Raw genomic sequence first — 17,218 nt, forward strand, 5'->3', positions numbered from 1 at the left:
CTGATCGCTGGTAGGCGTCACACAACGAGATCGCTGGCAAGATCGTTACTACGTCACAGAAACGGTGACGCCGCAACGATCTCATTAGCGATCTCGTTGTGTGTGACGGGACTTTAAGCCAAGAATTAAACTTCAAATCCTTTCTAGACACAAAGAGGAGGAAGGGGCGGGGGGCAAACCTCCTCCTTTATCACCAGGACTCGGTGATAGACTGTTCGACTGGCACTGTCAGATAGATGCAAAACAGTGGGTGGGTTTGGAGCAGAACTGGTCCCCAATTCCCCTTAAAAAAATCTTCCTTAGATTGGTAATAATAAAAAAAAAAAGATACAAAATAGCGCCCTCAGGAATTCTGGTGAAGGCAACATTAACGCTGAGGGACAGTTTGAAAAGGAAAGAAATGCTAGACCCTTTAGTCCTCTCACTCATATGTTCCTCAATCCTGAGTTTCCACCAGGTGCAAGGGGGAGAGATTTCTACGGTGGCATAAAAGTTCAGACCTTAGGGTGGGGCACCTATTAAAGGGTGCACATATCCTTTCTCTGGATGAGCTTTAGGCTATGGACCCCCCATGAGACTATGCTAGCTGCAAAATGGACAGCTGAGGTCCTTTCTGGAGGGGTGGAGGGTGGGGGGGGGGCTAGCACTCCTTTCCAGTATTACCCACCCCGTTTGAAGGTTTATTTATTAGAAACCCACCACCTCCTCACTTGATCTCGCTTATTTACAGACACCTAAAATCGACAGCCTGACCCCCCGATCCCGATTGTGTTCAGGTGTGGGAGCAGGAGTTGGGTGCCACTTTCTCAGAAGAGTATAAAGAAAAAGCCTTCCTCTTCACTCATAAAAGGTCAGTGGCAGGATACGCTCAGGAGCAAAATTACAAAATTCTGGCCCCGTGGTACCTTTGCCCAACTAAAATTCACAAGTTATTCCCCATGGTAGCGGATGCATGCTGGCTCTGTGAAACCGAAAAGGGGAAAATGTCCCATATTTGGAGGGAGTGTGACAAAATAAAACCTATTTGGGACGCAGTGTTTAGGGCTCATGTTAAAATAACAGGAATTCAAGTACAGCCCTCGCCACAGGTGGCCATCCTGTCCACGTTGCCGAACTCCATGGGGGCACACAAAAACGAGGTATCCTCAGATTTTGTCTCACGGAAGCCACATCAGTTATTCCTAGGTATTGGCAGAAAATACATTAATTTCTTCCCATAAGCCGACAGCTTTCAGTCATGGCGGCGATGCAATGGAGCGAATATACAGTATTATATTGTAGCTAGTGCACAATTAATTAATTTTGTTTTACATTATTTTTTTATTACAAATATACATGAGGAGGTCTTCTGTCCGTCCTTGACATGGAAAAGAGGTCAGTGCACCCACCCTGCTATTACAATCCCCTGCACCTCCTTTTATATTGATTGACAGCAGTCACATCGGAACGTTTCCCGATTTGAATAGTCAGCCCTGCACATACTGACATTGCAGGATCCGGGATCACAGAGTAATTTCAGTAATGTAGATGTGCCAAAAAACACTGCAGCAAAACTAAATTAAAAAATAGGATAGCTCCTCCTAAAACAAAACCTTATACAGCGACATCAAGCTGCGGAAATGCAAAGGACAAAGAAAGGAAAATGTAGTTGGTCAAGAAAGTATTCCTTCAACTGTGACGGAAGAGTGAAGGCTGCAGACGATTAGCAGTCGCTGATCGGCTACAGCGGTCACATGACATTTATACTGTAAGGCTGCTTTCACACTACGTCTTTTTAACATGCGTCCTGAACGTTTTGCAACGCATGTGTTACTTTGCAGGATCCTGTCACTGGATGTTTAGGGGCGGGCATTGGAGTCATGTGATCGGGAGTGATGGGAACTGAACGTGCCAGACTGGGAGCCGGCATCTAACAGCTGCGAGGCTCGTAACCAAGGTAAACATCGGGTATACTTGCTTGGATACCCGATATTTACTTTGGTTACGAGCGTCTGCAGCTGCTAGGAGCCGGGCTCCCTGCACACGTAACTAACGTAAACATCGGGTAACTAAGATAAGTGGTTACCCGATATTTACCTTGAGTGTCCGCAGCTCTCAGGTGGGGGAGAGGGAGGGGGAGAGACAGAGAGAGAGGGACTGATCACGCGAGACTGGTTCTGGGCATGCTCAGTACAAAAGCAGGATCCTGTTACAACGCAACTCAACGCATTCTGCTAGGCAGGATCCAGCGCTCATTGAAATGCATTGCAGCTCGCGGCGCAATGTGAAGGATTCTGTGAGATGCGTTATTTTGACAAAGGTAAAAAACGCTACAAGTAGCGTTTTTGAAACATGTTAAAATAACGCAAAAGTACGGATCCTGTGTCTAACGCACACAAACGCATGCGAACGCAGGTGGACGCGAGTCCATTGCAAATGCATTGAAGTGAAAACGCATTTGCACTGGATCCGTTTTTCCGCTAAAAAAACGTTATGGACGCATGTTAAATAAACGTAGTGTGAAACCAGCCTAAGACTGCCGGGGTAATACAGCGCCGACAATGGAGGAATAACAAAACGGCCCCAAAAGTGTTTGCCGAGTGTCCATCTTTCAGGGGGATCCATCCCAAGCATTAACTTTTCCATATTGGCATGTCACTAGTTCAGTGTGTGAAGGGGCCGGATGAGTAAGCCAGCACCCTTCTCTGGCTATAGATAGCAATAATAATAATAATAATAATAATAATAATAATAATAATAATAATAATAATACATTTTATTCATTTTTATAGCGCTATTAATTCCACAGCGCTTTAGATACATTGTGAGCCCCAATGGGGACAGTGGTGCCAATCTAAAGTCCCTATCTGTATGTTTTTGGCGTGTGGGAGGAAACCGGAGAACCCGGAGGAAACCCACACAAACACGGGGAGAACATACAAACTCCTTGTAGATGTTGTCCTTGGTGGGATTTGAACCCAGGACCCCAGCGCTGCAAGGCTGCAGTGCTAACCACTGAGCCGTAATAATAAAAAATATTATATTATATATATATATATATATATATATATATATATATATATATATATATATATATATATATATATATATATATATATATATATATATATATATAAATAATATATATACACTTGCTTAGCCGTTTGATAACTAGTTTGTTTTTTTTTTTCTACATGGCTGTCTCACTAAATCCGCTATTGGGGTATATTAATAACATGGAGGTGGTCCTTCGTTCGGTGTCCCTTTTATGATCCAGAGAGGATACCAGTTAGGCTATATTCACACAGAGCATCCTTTAGCGCGTTTTTGGTGCATTTTTGAGGTCACAAAGATGCACAAAAATGCATGTATTTCCTTCTCCCAGCAAAGTCTATGAGATTTCTATTTTGCTGTCCACACTGGCCATCTTTTTTTTGTCTGCATCATTGAAGATGCAGTGTGTCAATTCTTTTTGCGTTTTTTTTTTTAGTGTTTGAGCCCTTCCAGTTAATCTATTTGATTTAAAAAACGCATTGGGCAAAACGCGGTAAAAACGCATCAAAATGCATGCGTTTTTCCGCAGGTGCGTTTTTTTTAGGGCCAAAAATGCCGCATCTTAAAATTCACTGTGTGAACATAGCCTTAATGGCCACTTCTGGAAGATCTAACCCATCACCACAAAATACTAGATCTACCCTTAGCAAGCTGCAGCTTCTTCCATTATAGAGAGTTTATGAAAACGGAAGCGCAGGAATTATCGGATCACCAGCCTTGCTTAAAATTGAAAAGGAGTCTAGGAGACAACTCCTTTAAAGGGTACAAATCACAGGAGTAATTTGGGCACAAGATTTTGTGTCGGTTAAACCCCAGTCCCCCAACTACAGCTTTATTTAGCTTTAAAAAATAAGTGTGCCTTACTTACACTCCCTGGGTCCAGCACAGTTTCTGCTCCCAATGCCTGTTATTGCCTGCAGTACCAAAATCAGGTTGTCAGCACTGCAGCCAATCAGTGAACTCGGCAGCACTTTGCCGTCAACGCAGGAGAAGCCAATAAGCTCAGTTATTGGCTGCAGTGTTGTCAACCTGACACCAGCCCTCCAAGCAATAACAGGGAGCAGCATAGGAGACTCCGCACTGGACCAGGAAAGGGTAGGTAAACCACAAGCTTTGCAGTCAGGGGATAAGTGCTTTTCCAAAACAGGAAATTACCTTGAATTTAAATATCCAAAAGCTATCCATGAGCTAAACGAGGACTACTTTATTCACAAGCCATCATTTAGAAATTCCTAGTTTATGATTTTATTTGTATTGTTAGGTTTATTATATTGCTAGGTCAGTCATAAGAAGCGATATCGTGAAAAGCCGCCAGGGACCTGCCTTGGACTAGTTTTGAGAGACACGTGGTCCCCAGACATCTTTTCAAAGCTTGTGTTCTCATAAATGTTACAGCTATTTTTTCTAAAAATCCTGGACAATCACCATTGATTTATTACTGATGGCTAGTGATGAGCGAGCACCACTATGCTCGGGACTCTCAACGAGCTGTCGGACTCACGGACGGGCTCCACTCAAGTACCGTGTAGAATGGAACTCAATGGGGAACTTGAACATTTTTCCGGAAGAGTACTGAGCACCTGAGCATTGTGGTGCCTGCTCATCACTAGTTACGAGTACCAAGGACCTGTGTATGGTAGTACTCGCTCATTACTAGTTACGAGTACCGAGCACCCGGGCATGGTAGTGCCCTCTCATCACTAGTTAGTAGTACTGAGCACCTGAGCATGGTAGTGCTCGCTCATCACTAGTTACGAGTACCGAGCACCCGGGCATGGTAGTGTCCGCTCATCACTAGTTACAAGTACTGAGCACCCAAACATGGTAGTGCTCACTCATCACTAGTTACGAGTACCAGAGCACCTGAGTATGGTAGTGCCCGCTCATCACTAGTTATGAGTACTGAGCACCCGAGCATGGTAGTGTCCGCTCATCACTAGTTACAAGTACCGAGCACCCGAGCATGGAAGTGCTCGCTCATCACTACTGATAACCTTCCCATAGAAAATATCGGTGACCTTGAATAAACGGTTTCTGTTATGCTTAAACTTAATGTGCCTGTATGTTAAAAAAAATTGCCATCTGCCAATCGCCATACACATGAAGTTTCAGCGGTCAGGCGTTCTCAGAGGGGTAGGGGAGTAAGAAGCTACAAGGCAGAGGCTTACATCCCACTATAAAAGGAAAAAATGATTGGACTTGTACATTTCAAGAGTTTTAATAATCTTGCAGGATGGCGCCAGGGTAGAGAAAAGAGGTCTCCATACACATTAGCTGGTCAATCTCACCGAAATCAGAAGGTTCTGCTGACTTTAATGTGTATGTGAGTCTTTAAAGAGGTTCCACTAAATTATTCCCAGTCAATAGAATAGGGGGATAACTTCTTAATAGTTGGGGGTCTGACCTCCAGGACCCCTAGCGCCCCAGAGATCACAAGTCTGAATGGAACGGAGGTCGAGCATGCACACCTCAAAGTGGTCAGAATTTAGATTATACAATTTTTAAAAAATAATTTTTGCTGAAACTGGAATACCCCTTAAACCCAATTAATTAATCCACTGCCAAAAAGGGGTTAAATCATAACAGAAATACCCAACAAGACCTAAAATCATTCCCAGAAGATTAAAAATAAAAGTTTAATTGAATGAGAGAAATTGCTGATCATTCAAAAGCATAGTCAATATAGAAAAAGGAAATAAAAAATCACAAAAATGCAAAAGCTCATTGGATAGTGTTGATTTTTTTTTGTTTTAAGATTTTGGTAATTAAGAACACCCATGACAAGTGTCAGTGTATTTACCTCGTCTTCGACCATAGCTCCTGGCTGCATGGAAATAGAGGAAAAAGTTTGGAAGATTAACACACATTACACACATGGACATCGTTGTCCTGAATGATATGGTTTTATGATATTACATGTTTATACATTGATCAATTCATGTTAAGCCAGGATTAAAGTACTGAAACCCTCTATTATCTCAGCCCCAACTACAATTTTAAAAACTTCTCTTGAGCTGCCCCAGTTGTCTGGAGTGCACTATCCCAGACCGGTTAATTCGAAATATCCACAGTTTTAAACATGCCCTAAAATCATATTTTTAAGACTTTTGCACGGTCTGCTTAGACAACACAATTATTGTGAATAGAGTGTTCCCTTGATCAATGGCGGACACAGACCTAAAAGGGCCCCTGTGAAGGAACATTATACAGGCCCTTTGCAGTCCAATATGTCAGCATCTCATCATAATGCAAATTCATCCTGCTTTTGAGGTGGAAATAGGCCCCCAACCTCTTGGGCCCCTGGTTGTTCTAATGAAATGTTCACCCTTGCCTCTGAAATTTGTGCACAATAGGTGGTGGTCCTACAGGTCAGAAGCAATCATGAAAAGGATGCCATATCCTAGAAAAGAGAACAATGTGGAGCAGTAATAGTGCTCTTGTCATCCCTTGTCATAGGAGCACATGATCTAATGTAGACTGGTGTCCAAAGGTTTATAAAACTCCAAAAGGATTTAGGGGAGGGGGTGGGGTCCTCACTTATTGCACAGCTGTTCCGTACTTCCTACGAGCATTATAGGAAAGAGTTACACACGTGTGCTAACCTCTCCACACAAACTGCATCAGTATATGGTGCTCATCCTTCATAGAGCAGAGGAGGCATGAAGATCCTCATAGGCGGGGTCACTTACAACTAATAGAAGCCATTGTCTACTTCTACGCTATGTCCACACCTTCTGATTGTGGTTGCATGCCATGTCAGGGCAAAGTGAGCATATAAGTTTAGTGCTGTGTTTTCTCAGAGATTTTCCTGGTTTACCCACTGTGCAGAGGACGGCAATACAGCTCCCCTCATTGAACATTGTGATGAGCATCACTGTGCAAACACAGTGAAGGCCTTAAGCCTCCATTCATGATAATATGGAAAATGTGAGTTCTCTAATGTCTCAAGCATAATTGTTTTTAAAAAAAAAAAAAAAAAATGTAATATATATATATATATATATATATATATGTGTATATATATATATATATATATATATATATATATATATGTGTATATATATATATATATATATATATATATATGTGTATATATATATATATATATATATATATATATATATATATGTGTATATATATATATATATATATATATATATATATATATATATATATATGTGTATATATATATATATATATATATATATATATATATATATATATATATATATATATATATATATATATATATATATATATATATATATATATATATATATATATATATATATATATATATATATATATATATATATATATATATATATATAATATCTCTATTTTCATACAGTGCTAACATATTCCGTAGCATTTTTGAATAATATATTTTTATTTATATACTTTATATAGTGCCATTGATACCGCAGCGCTTTGCATACATCATGATCACTGTCCCCATTGGGGCTCGCAATCTAAATTCAAACCCAGGACCCTAGTGCTGCAAAACTGTGCTAAACACTGAACCACCGTGCCGCTATAATATAATATATACACACATATAATATATATATTATATATGTGTGTATATATTATAATATATATTACATTATAGCGGCTCGGTGGTTCAGTGGTTAGCACAGTTTTGCAGTGCTGGGGTCCTGGGTTTGAATTTAGATTGCGTTCTCGTTGGTATACTGTGATCATACTTGCCAATGTGCGGTACTTCCGTGAGCCTCCTGTAACAAAAACAAAGACCTCCCGGATTCTTGCACAATTTGGAAAATCTGAAAGCTTCCCTTAAATCTGCACTTCTGGAACATTTCTTGCTGCCAAAATGCTCCATTATGAGAGGGAGCAGCTGCATCTAATTGCAAACCAAAAAGGTGGAAAAAATGGGGTGCAAATTGGGTACTGGTCTACAAAAAAAATGGGATAGTCACTGTTAAAAATTTATGGCAGCCCACAAAGTGGGCCATCGGTAGTAAAACTTTGCTAGTAGAGGACAGCACAGTGGCTCAGTGGTTAGCATTGCAGTCTTGCAGCCAGGGCCGGCGTCAGCACGCGGCATACCCGGGCAAATGCCAGGGCCCTGGAGAGCCGGGGGGGCCCACTCGGCCTCGTCAGTTTTGGTGCTCCTTGGCCGGGGCCCCCCTCGCCTTAGTTCTGCTGCCCCCGGGCAGAGTTCCGGGGACCGCAGTCCTCGGCAGGAATCTGCAGCGCCGTCCCTTTAAGGCGCGCAGACTTCCTGGTTTCAACTTCATCTGTGGGCGGAGCTACCGACCGGCCTGCTCAGTCCCACAGATGAAGGAGTTGCAGTGCCAGCCAGCGACCCCCAGCACAGCTCTTCTCTCCGGCGCTGTGTGGGCCCCATCTCCACCGTGACCTGAGCGGTATGTGCCCTCCCCGCCCCCCGATTTATGCGCCCTGGTGAGCTGTATGGGCTTCTCCCCCTTAGGTGTATGCCCTGCCCCCCCGGTGCTGTATGTGCTGGCCCCTGGAGCTGTGTGTGGGCCCCTCAGAGCCACGTGTGTGTGTCTGTATGTATGCAGCACAGCTATGTGTGTATGAATGCAGCAGAGCTATGTGTGTATGTATGCAGCAGAGCTATGTGTGTATGTATGCAGCAGAGCTATGTGTGTATGTATGCAGCAGAGCTGTGTGTATGTATGCAGCAGAGCGATGTGTGTATGTATGCAGCATAGCTGTGTGTATGTATGTAGCAGAGCTGTGTGTATGTATGTAGCAGAGCTGTGTGTATGTATGTAGCAGAGCTGTGTGTGTATGTATGTAGCAGAGCTGTGTGTGTATGTATGTAGCAGAGCTATGTGTGTATGTATGTAGCAGAGCTATATGTGTATGTATGCAGCATAGCTATGTGTATGTATGCAGCATAGCTATGTGTGTATGTATGCAGCAGAGCTATGTGTGTATGTATGCAGCAGAGCTATGTGTGTATGTATGCAGCAGAGCTATGTGTGTATGTATGCAGCAGAGCTATGTGTGTATGTATGTAGCAGAGCTATGTGTGTATGTATGTAGCAGAGCTATGTGTGTATGTATGTAGCAGAGCTATGTGTGTATGTATGCAGCAGAGCTATGTGTGTATGTATGCAGCAGAGCCATGTGTGTATGTATGCAGCAGAGCCATGTGTGTATGTATGCAGCAGAGCTGTGTGTGTCTGTATGTATGTATCTAGCAGAGTTGTGTGTGTCTGTATGCATGTATGATGTGTATTTATGTATGTCAGTGTATATGACTGTATAGATGTCAGTTCTATACGTATTTTTGTGAGTTTGTCTTTATATATGTATATGTATGTGTACGTATGTTTGTGTCTGCGTGTGGATGGGGCCCACCGGGACTCTTCCGCCCGGGACCCACAAAAACCTGGAGCCGGCCCTGCTTGCAGCGCTGGAGTCCTGGGTTCAAATCCCACCAAGGACAACATCTGCAAGCAGTCTGTATGTTCTCCCTGTGTTGGTGTGGGTTTCCTCCGGGTTCTCTGGTTTCCTCCCACAATACAAACACATACTGATAGGGAACCTAGATTGTGGGCCCCAATGGGGACAGAGTTGGCATTGTATGTAAAGCGCTGTGGAATTAATGGCGCTATATAAATGACTATTATTATTATACTGTACAGGGAAGGTAACTTTTAGCCTGTCCTACAAATGTAATAAGTACAGTAGCCTTTGCTGCCAGGTTTGCCGAATATATATATATTCAAAAACTAAAGCATTGACAGAAAAACCTTAAAATCCGTGCCATAGATGCTGCATATGACGCACACACAGAGATACCCACAATTAGGCTATGTGCGCACTAGACCGTTTTTCCCGCGGATTTACCCGCGGATTTGCCCCGGAAATTTCTTGAGAAATGTCTGCAATCTTTGTGCAGACATTTCCCATGAAATTCAATGAGAAAAAAAAATAGCTGTGCGCACTGTGCGGATTTTTCTCAAGAAAATTTCTTGAGAAAATTTTCTCGAGAAACTTTCTTGAGAAAATGTGCATGTCCATTAATTTCCGCAGGTACCTGCGGTATTCCGGGGGTATTCCGCAGGTAGCAATGATGTGCGGTATACCACCGGAATAGCCGCGATTTACCTGCGGTAATGCCCATCGCTGCCTGCGGTTTTGCAGGAAGCGATGTCATTATGCCAGGAAGAGGAGCAGAGGAAACACACGTCACACTCCCTGGACGCCGCACAGAAGCACTTCCGTGCGACCTCCAGGTGTCTGTGCAGTGTGTGTCCTGCTCCGGCCTCGCGGCTGCCTGCACTGCAGGGTGTCAGTGTCTGCCCGCAGTGTCAGCAGCCTGTCACGCTGCAGCGCAGGCAGACACGGACACCCTGCAGTGCTGGGAGCCGCGGGGATGACGATCGCTGCTGTCAGGAGGTGAGATCATTACCTGCTGTGACGATCTCCTGCCTCCTGACGTCAGCGCTGTCACTGCTGTCTAGGGCCGACTCGCGAGCGGCCCGAGACTGTCACTAGCGGTGACGTCACGGGCTCTCGCGATAAGTCAGTGACAGCGCTGACGTCAGCAGTACAGGAGATGATCACAGAAGGTAATGATCTCATCTATGCTCCTGATGGCAGCGCTCGTCATCCCCTGCAGTGACCTGAGCTGACCTATTGATGTTAGCTCAGGTCACTGCATTGCTCTCCCAGCCAATGGGGAACATTCTGTTTTTCATTGACTGGGACAGCGACTATGGTATGGATCGCCGTGCCCCCCCCCCCCCCCTTATTGGATTACGCCGGACGTGGAATTGATTGTGCTCTTTTCAATAAATTGGTTAAAGAGGGAATGTTTTGGGGAGTGTTTTTTCAAATAAAACTTTTTTTGTTGTCTATTTTTTAATTATTACTGACTGGGTTGGTGATGTCGGGTATCTGATAGACGCCTGACCTCACCAACCCCAGGGCTTGATGCCAGGTGACATTACACATCTGGCATCAACCCCATATATTACCCCGTTTGCCAACGCACCAGGGCGCGGGATGAGCTGGGGCAAAGCGCCAGGATTGGCACGTCTAATGGATGCGCCACTTCTGGGGCGGCTGCGGCCTGCTATTTTTAGGCTGGGGAGTGTCCAATAACAGTGGACCTCCCTAGTCTGAGAATATCAGACCCCAGCTGTCCGCTTTACCTTGGCTGGTGATCCAATATGGGGGGGACCCCACGTTTTTTGTTTTAAATTATTTATATAATTTAAAATAACAGCGTGGGGTGCCCACTGTTTTGGATTATCAGCCAAGGTGAAGCTGCCAGCGGTGGTCTGCAGGCTGCAGCCGTCTGCTTTACCCTAGCTGGCTACAAAAAATAGGGGGACCTCACGTCATTTTTTTTTAATTATTTATTTATTTTATGGCTAAATACAAGGCTAAGCACCCTTTAGGCTACTTTCACACATCCGGCTTGAGCTCTGCGGCTCAATCCGGCTGTGCAAGCTATGCAACGGATGCGGTGAAAACACCGCATCCTTTGCATAGGTTTTTCCTTTGCGGCCAGTCCGGTTTTTGCCGCTTGCGGCATGCTACTGAGCATGCGCAGTGGCAAAAACCGCATGCGGCGGCCGGATGCGGTTATTGCCGCATCGCGCCGCATCCGGCCGCCATAGGCATGTATTGAAAAATGTGCCGCATCGGCCGAATGCGGCGCGATGCGGTTTTTTTTTGCCGCACGAAAAAACGTGCCAGGCAACTTTCCATCCGGCCGCCGCATCGGCTAAATCTGCCGCATGCGGCAAAAAACGGACGGAACGCAAGGCCATGCGGCACAATGCGGCACTAATTAAAGTCTATGCAGGAAAATCGCAACCGGCAGCAAAAAAAACCGGTTGCGATTTTCATGCAAAGTGCCGGATTGTGCCGCATAGCAAAAACCGGAGGTGTGAAAGTAGCCTAAGTGCCACATGAAAGTCACTAAAGGGTGCCAGCTTAGAAAATGCAGGGAGGTGGAACATTATATAGGTTTTTCTCATCTATCTATCTATCTATCCCTCTATCTATCTATCTATCTATCTATCTATCCCTCTATCTATCTATCTATCTATCCCTCTATCTATCTATCCCTCTATCTATCTATTCATCTATCTATCTATCCCTCTATCTATCTATCTATCCCTCTATCTATCTATCTATCTATCTATCTATCCCTCTATCTATCTATCTATCTATCCCTCTATCTATCTATCCCTCTATCTATCTATTCATCTATCTATCTATCCCTCTATCTATCTATCTATCCCTCTATCTATCTATCTATCTATCCCTCTATCTATCTATCTATCTATCTATCCCTCTATCTATCTATCTATCCCTCTATCTATCTATCCCTCTATCTATCTATTCATCTATCTATCTATCCCTCTATCTATCTATCTATCCCTCTATCTATCTATCCATCTATCCCTCTATCTATCTATCCCTCTATCTATCTATTCATCTATCTATCTATCCCTCTATCTATCTATCTATTCATCTATCCATCTTTCCCTCTATCCACTATCTGTCTATGGATTATCTTTATTATTTCTTGCAGGGACAAACCTGCGGTAAATCCGCGGTAAATCCGCGGCAAATTCGCGGCAAATCCGCGGCAAATCCGCGGCAAAAACGCATGCGGATTTGGTGCGGATTTTTTCCGCAGGTCCGGAAATCTTTCACTGGCAGAAGTTTCTCAAGAAATTTTCTTGAGAAACTTCACATTTCTAGTGCGCACATAGCCTTAGACCAAGTCTGGAGAAGAAAAATTGCACAGAATTCCTTCAGAGCAGGTTTTACAAAAAGACGTCTTGTGAAAGGCACGTTATACAAAGATAAAATGAGAACAAAACCTAGCTGTCCTATGGGGTTTCAGAATAAAAAAAGCCATAACTAAGGCTTATCACAAAGCAGCCGACAGCGAAAATTGGGAAATGCACAATACTGAACGACGACGATAACACTTCAAAGGCCTGACGAATACGCCAACACCAGAAAAGAAGAGAACTCTTCCCTGCCTACAAATATATGCTCTACGACAACAACTAAAAAGAAAGGAAGAAACACCTAAAACACTCCGACAAGCAATATTTAACGGCTATATTAGGAAAAAAGAAAAAAAAAAAAATTGTTAAGGGGGGGGGGGGGGGGTTATCCCACAAGTGACATTTATCACCCATCTATGGGGTCCTGAGCTCTCCACACTTTGGTATGCAGGATGCAGATATTTAATACTTTGTAATAAAGTGCAGGCATGTAATGGTCACAGACATGGTAATCAGCGTGCAGGGAAAATGCCGCAACAATAGAGTTAACGTTTCAACCCTCCATGGGTCTTGTTCACAGTATTGCTAAATGTAACATGGGAGGGAGGCACTCCAGCACTTAAGTCCGGCTCGGGTCGACATTGGTTTAAACCAGAGTGCACGCCAATTGGTCTGATGGGAAAGGTCACAGGGTGTATACACGCTGTATCCATCAGTCACAGAGTTTGTTAGGAGCGGTAACATGCAGGCTTGAGCCCTGTGCAGCAAGAGGGAATGGAGAACAAGAAACACCCCTTATAGTGAGTGGTGCGGGTCTACGTGGAAGCAATCGGACTGTAGAAGTTATATAAACCATCAATTGTGGAAGAACAGTTAATTTTTTTTTTTAAATTTTAAAACATACATACATATGTATACACACACATATATCTGATATGTATGTGTATATGTATGTGTATATGTATGTGTATATGTATGTGTATATGTATGTGTATATGTATGTGTATATGTATGTGTATATGTATGTGTGTATATATATATATATATTGTGAGGTAGCGTCGTCGGCTGCGCTGCAGAAGACACGGGATCCAGGCACCAAGGTTCACAGCACACGGTTTATTCCAAAGAAAAAGTCCACAATATTACATATGTGCCTTTCCGGCAGAGAACTCAGGGAGATGTGATCACCCCCTCACACCCGGCACACCTGCCCTTGTTCCTGAATCTATTTATCCCTCCCTTCAGCCTGTAGGGAAAACAGCATTAACCCTATAGTGGATTATCATGGAGTGAGCACAACCGGGGCGAGACATACCGGCCGTCATAGATAACCCCGGTCACAGTCTCACATACCCCCCCCCTCAGTTCAAGCGTGCGGGGTTGAACTCCTGCCATCAAACATGGGCCGCGGGACAAGGCATCGGCGTTGCCCTGCAACCTACCGGCCCGGTGTTCAACCGTAAACCGGAAGTTCTGCAGAGAAAGGAACCACCGGGTAACCCGGGCATTCCGTTCCTTGGCGGACCTCATCCAGACCAGTGGAGAGTGATCCGTCACCAAGCGTAACTGCCGTCCCAGCAGGTAATAGCGTAGGGACTCCAAGGCCCACTTGATCGCCAGACACTCCTTCTCCACTACGCTATAATTCCGCTCGGGAGGGGTGAGCTTCCTACTTAAGAAGGTGACGGGGTGTTCCACCCCCTGAACCACCTGAGACAGCACTGCCCCCAGGCCGACCTCCGAGGCGTCAGTCTGTACTATGAACTCTTTCCGGAAATCAGGGTTTACAAGAACGGGCTGTCCGCACAGGACCTCCTTCAGGGCCCGGAAGGAGTCCTCGGCCTGCGGAGTCCAGCGCACCATGACGGACTTCTTGCCTTTGAGAAGGTCCGTCAAGGGGGCTGATAGTCCCGCAAAATCTTTTACAAACCTCCTGTAGTACCCCACGATACCCAGGAAGGCCCTAACCTGCTTCGTGGTCAGGGGTCTAGGCCACTTCTGGATCGCCTCCACTTTGTTAATTTGGGGCTTAATCACTCCTTGGCCTATTACGTAGCCCAAGTAGCGGGCTTCCGTGAGTCCCAACGCACATTTCTTGGGATTGGCTGTCAATCCGGCTGTTCGAAGCGCGTCCACCACCGCTTGTACCTGTTCCAAGTGGGTCTGCCAATCGGAGCTGTAAATAATGATGTCATCAAGGTACGCTGAAGCATACGCCTGGTGGGGTTCCAGCACTAAGTCCATCAACCTCTGGAACGTGGCCGGAGCGCCATGTAACCCAAAAGGCAAGACAACATAGTGGAAGAGACCCTCCGGCGTAACAAAAGCGGTTTTCTCCTTGGCGGACTCCGTCAGTGGCACCTGCCAGTACCCCTTGGTCAGGTCGAGCGTGGTAAAGTATCGCGCCTGTCCCAGCCTATCAATCAGCTCATCCACCCGGGGCATGGGGTAGAGATCAAACTTGGATATTTCGTTCAATCTCCTAAAGTCATTGCAGAACCTTAAGGAGCCATCGGGTTTTGGTATTAGGACAATCGGACTAGCCCATTCACTCCGGGATTTTTCGATGACCCCCAGGCGTAACATTGACTTTACTTCCTCTGATATGGCTTGTCGTCGAGCCTCCGGTACCCGGTATGACTTCAGGCGTACCTTCAGGTGGGGCTCGGTGACAATATCATGTCGTATCAGACTGGTCCTACCGGGCAGCTCGGAGAAGACATCGGGGTTCTGCTGAACCAACCGTCTGGCCTCTCGCCTCTGTGTCTTGGTGAGGGCTTCTCCAATCCTTACTTCCGGTTCGTCCCCTCCGGAGGTCGCTGGAGCCGGATGTGAACGACCCGAAGAGGAGGGAGGTGGGGAAAAAACAGCCATCAGGTTTTCCCGTTCCTGCCAAGGTTTTAATAGGTTGACATGGTATATTTGTTCAGGTTTCCGCCTACCGGGCTGCAATACTTTATAGTTAACCACCCCGACTCTTTCCTTTATCTCGTAGGGGCCTTGCCACTGAGCCAGGAATTTACTCTCCGCCGTGGGAATCAATACCAACACCCGATCCCCGGGATTAAAGGTCCGCACGGTGGCTTGTCTATTGTAGCGGCCGCTTTGCGCGGCCTGAGCCTCCTGTAAATGCTCCTTCACAATTGGCATGACCGCGCTTATGCGGTTCTGCATACCCAAAATGTGTTCAATCACACTTTTATGGGGGGTGGGCTCCTGCTCCCAGGTTTCTTTTGCCAGGTCCAACAATCCCCGGGGATGTCGCCCGTATAACAATTCAAAAGGCGAAAACCCCGTGGATGCCTGTGGCACCTCTCGTATGGCAAACATCAAATAGGGAAGCTTCATATCCCAGTCTTTCCCGTCTTTGGAAATCACCCTTTTGAGCATGGTTTTCAGGGTTTTATTGAATCGTTCCACTAAACCATCCGTCTGAGGATGATACACAGACGTACGCAACTGCTTGATCTGGAGTAGCCGGCATAGCTCTTTGGTCACTTTAGACATGAATGGGGTCCCCTGATCCGTAAGGATCTCCTTGGGCAACCCCACCCGGCAGAACACAGCAAACAACTCCCGAGCTATAAGCTTGGCTGCAGTATGTCTGAGAGGTATCGCCTCTGGATACCGGGTGGCATAGTCAACGATCACTAGGATATGCTGGTGCCCTCGAGCAGACTTTACGAGGGGCCCCACCAGATCCATCCCTATCCGTTCAAAAGGGACTTCTATAATGGGTAACGGTACCAACGGACTGCGAAAGTGGGTCAGGGGTGCGGTAAGCTGACACTCCGGGCAGGTTTCGCAGAACCGTTTTACCTCCCCAAAGACCCCGGGCCAATAGAACCTTTGCAATATTCGCTCCTGCGTTTTCTTGACCCCTAGGTGACCACTCATCAGGTGTTTATGAGCCAAGTCGAGGACCCGCCGGCGATACGGCTGGGGCACCACCAACTGCTCTACCCCTACGCCCCGTATTTCATCTACCCGGTAGAGTAAATCCTGCTTAAGAGCGAAATGGGGGTATCTTACCTGGGCACCAGGCAGCTGTGCCACCCCGTCAACTACTGTCACCCGACTCCGGGCATGTATTAATGTAGGGTCCTGGAGTTGGGCTGTCCCAAACGTATCCGGGGACGCCTCCAACTCCGGGATGGGCTCGACCATCTCAGCCTCTCCTGCCAATACCTCTAGGGGCGACCTATCAGGTTCACATCCTGTCCCTATCATGGGGACCCCTACGGCAGGCGTCCCGGATTCAGGATTGTAGGGCTCAGGTCCCGGACTGACCAATATCTGAGGGGACTTAGGAGGTCCCTTCCATAAAGTCCAAAAATAGGGCAGATCCCTTCCTAGGATCACATCATAGGGAAGAGTATTAATAAGTCCCACCTCATGTTGCACCTGACCGCAAGGTGCTGTG

The 17,218-nt window shown here is 45.6% G+C and overlaps 1 protein-coding gene across 3 annotated transcripts in view; it reads right to left on the minus strand.

Annotated features, from left to right (window-relative positions):
- The window catches only part of CPEB3 (cytoplasmic polyadenylation element binding protein 3), a 189,507-nt gene that overhangs the window by 70,217 nt on the left and 102,072 nt on the right, over positions 1-17,218 (minus strand). For 2 of the 3 annotated variants that reach the window (XM_075348558.1, XM_075348560.1), the window contains one exon: positions 5,834-5,857. The exons of the other annotated variant lie outside the window; for it this stretch is intronic. In XM_075348558.1, the coding sequence (XP_075204673.1) occupies positions 5,834-5,857 (24 nt within the window). The remainder of the gene's footprint in view (positions 1-5,833; positions 5,858-17,218) is intronic. 3 annotated transcript variants of the gene reach the window in all.

The sequence above is a fragment of the Anomaloglossus baeobatrachus genome, chromosome 5 (genome assembly GCF_048569485.1).
Source record: "Anomaloglossus baeobatrachus isolate aAnoBae1 chromosome 5, aAnoBae1.hap1, whole genome shotgun sequence".
Taxonomy (NCBI): domain Eukaryota; kingdom Metazoa; phylum Chordata; class Amphibia; order Anura; family Aromobatidae; genus Anomaloglossus; species Anomaloglossus baeobatrachus.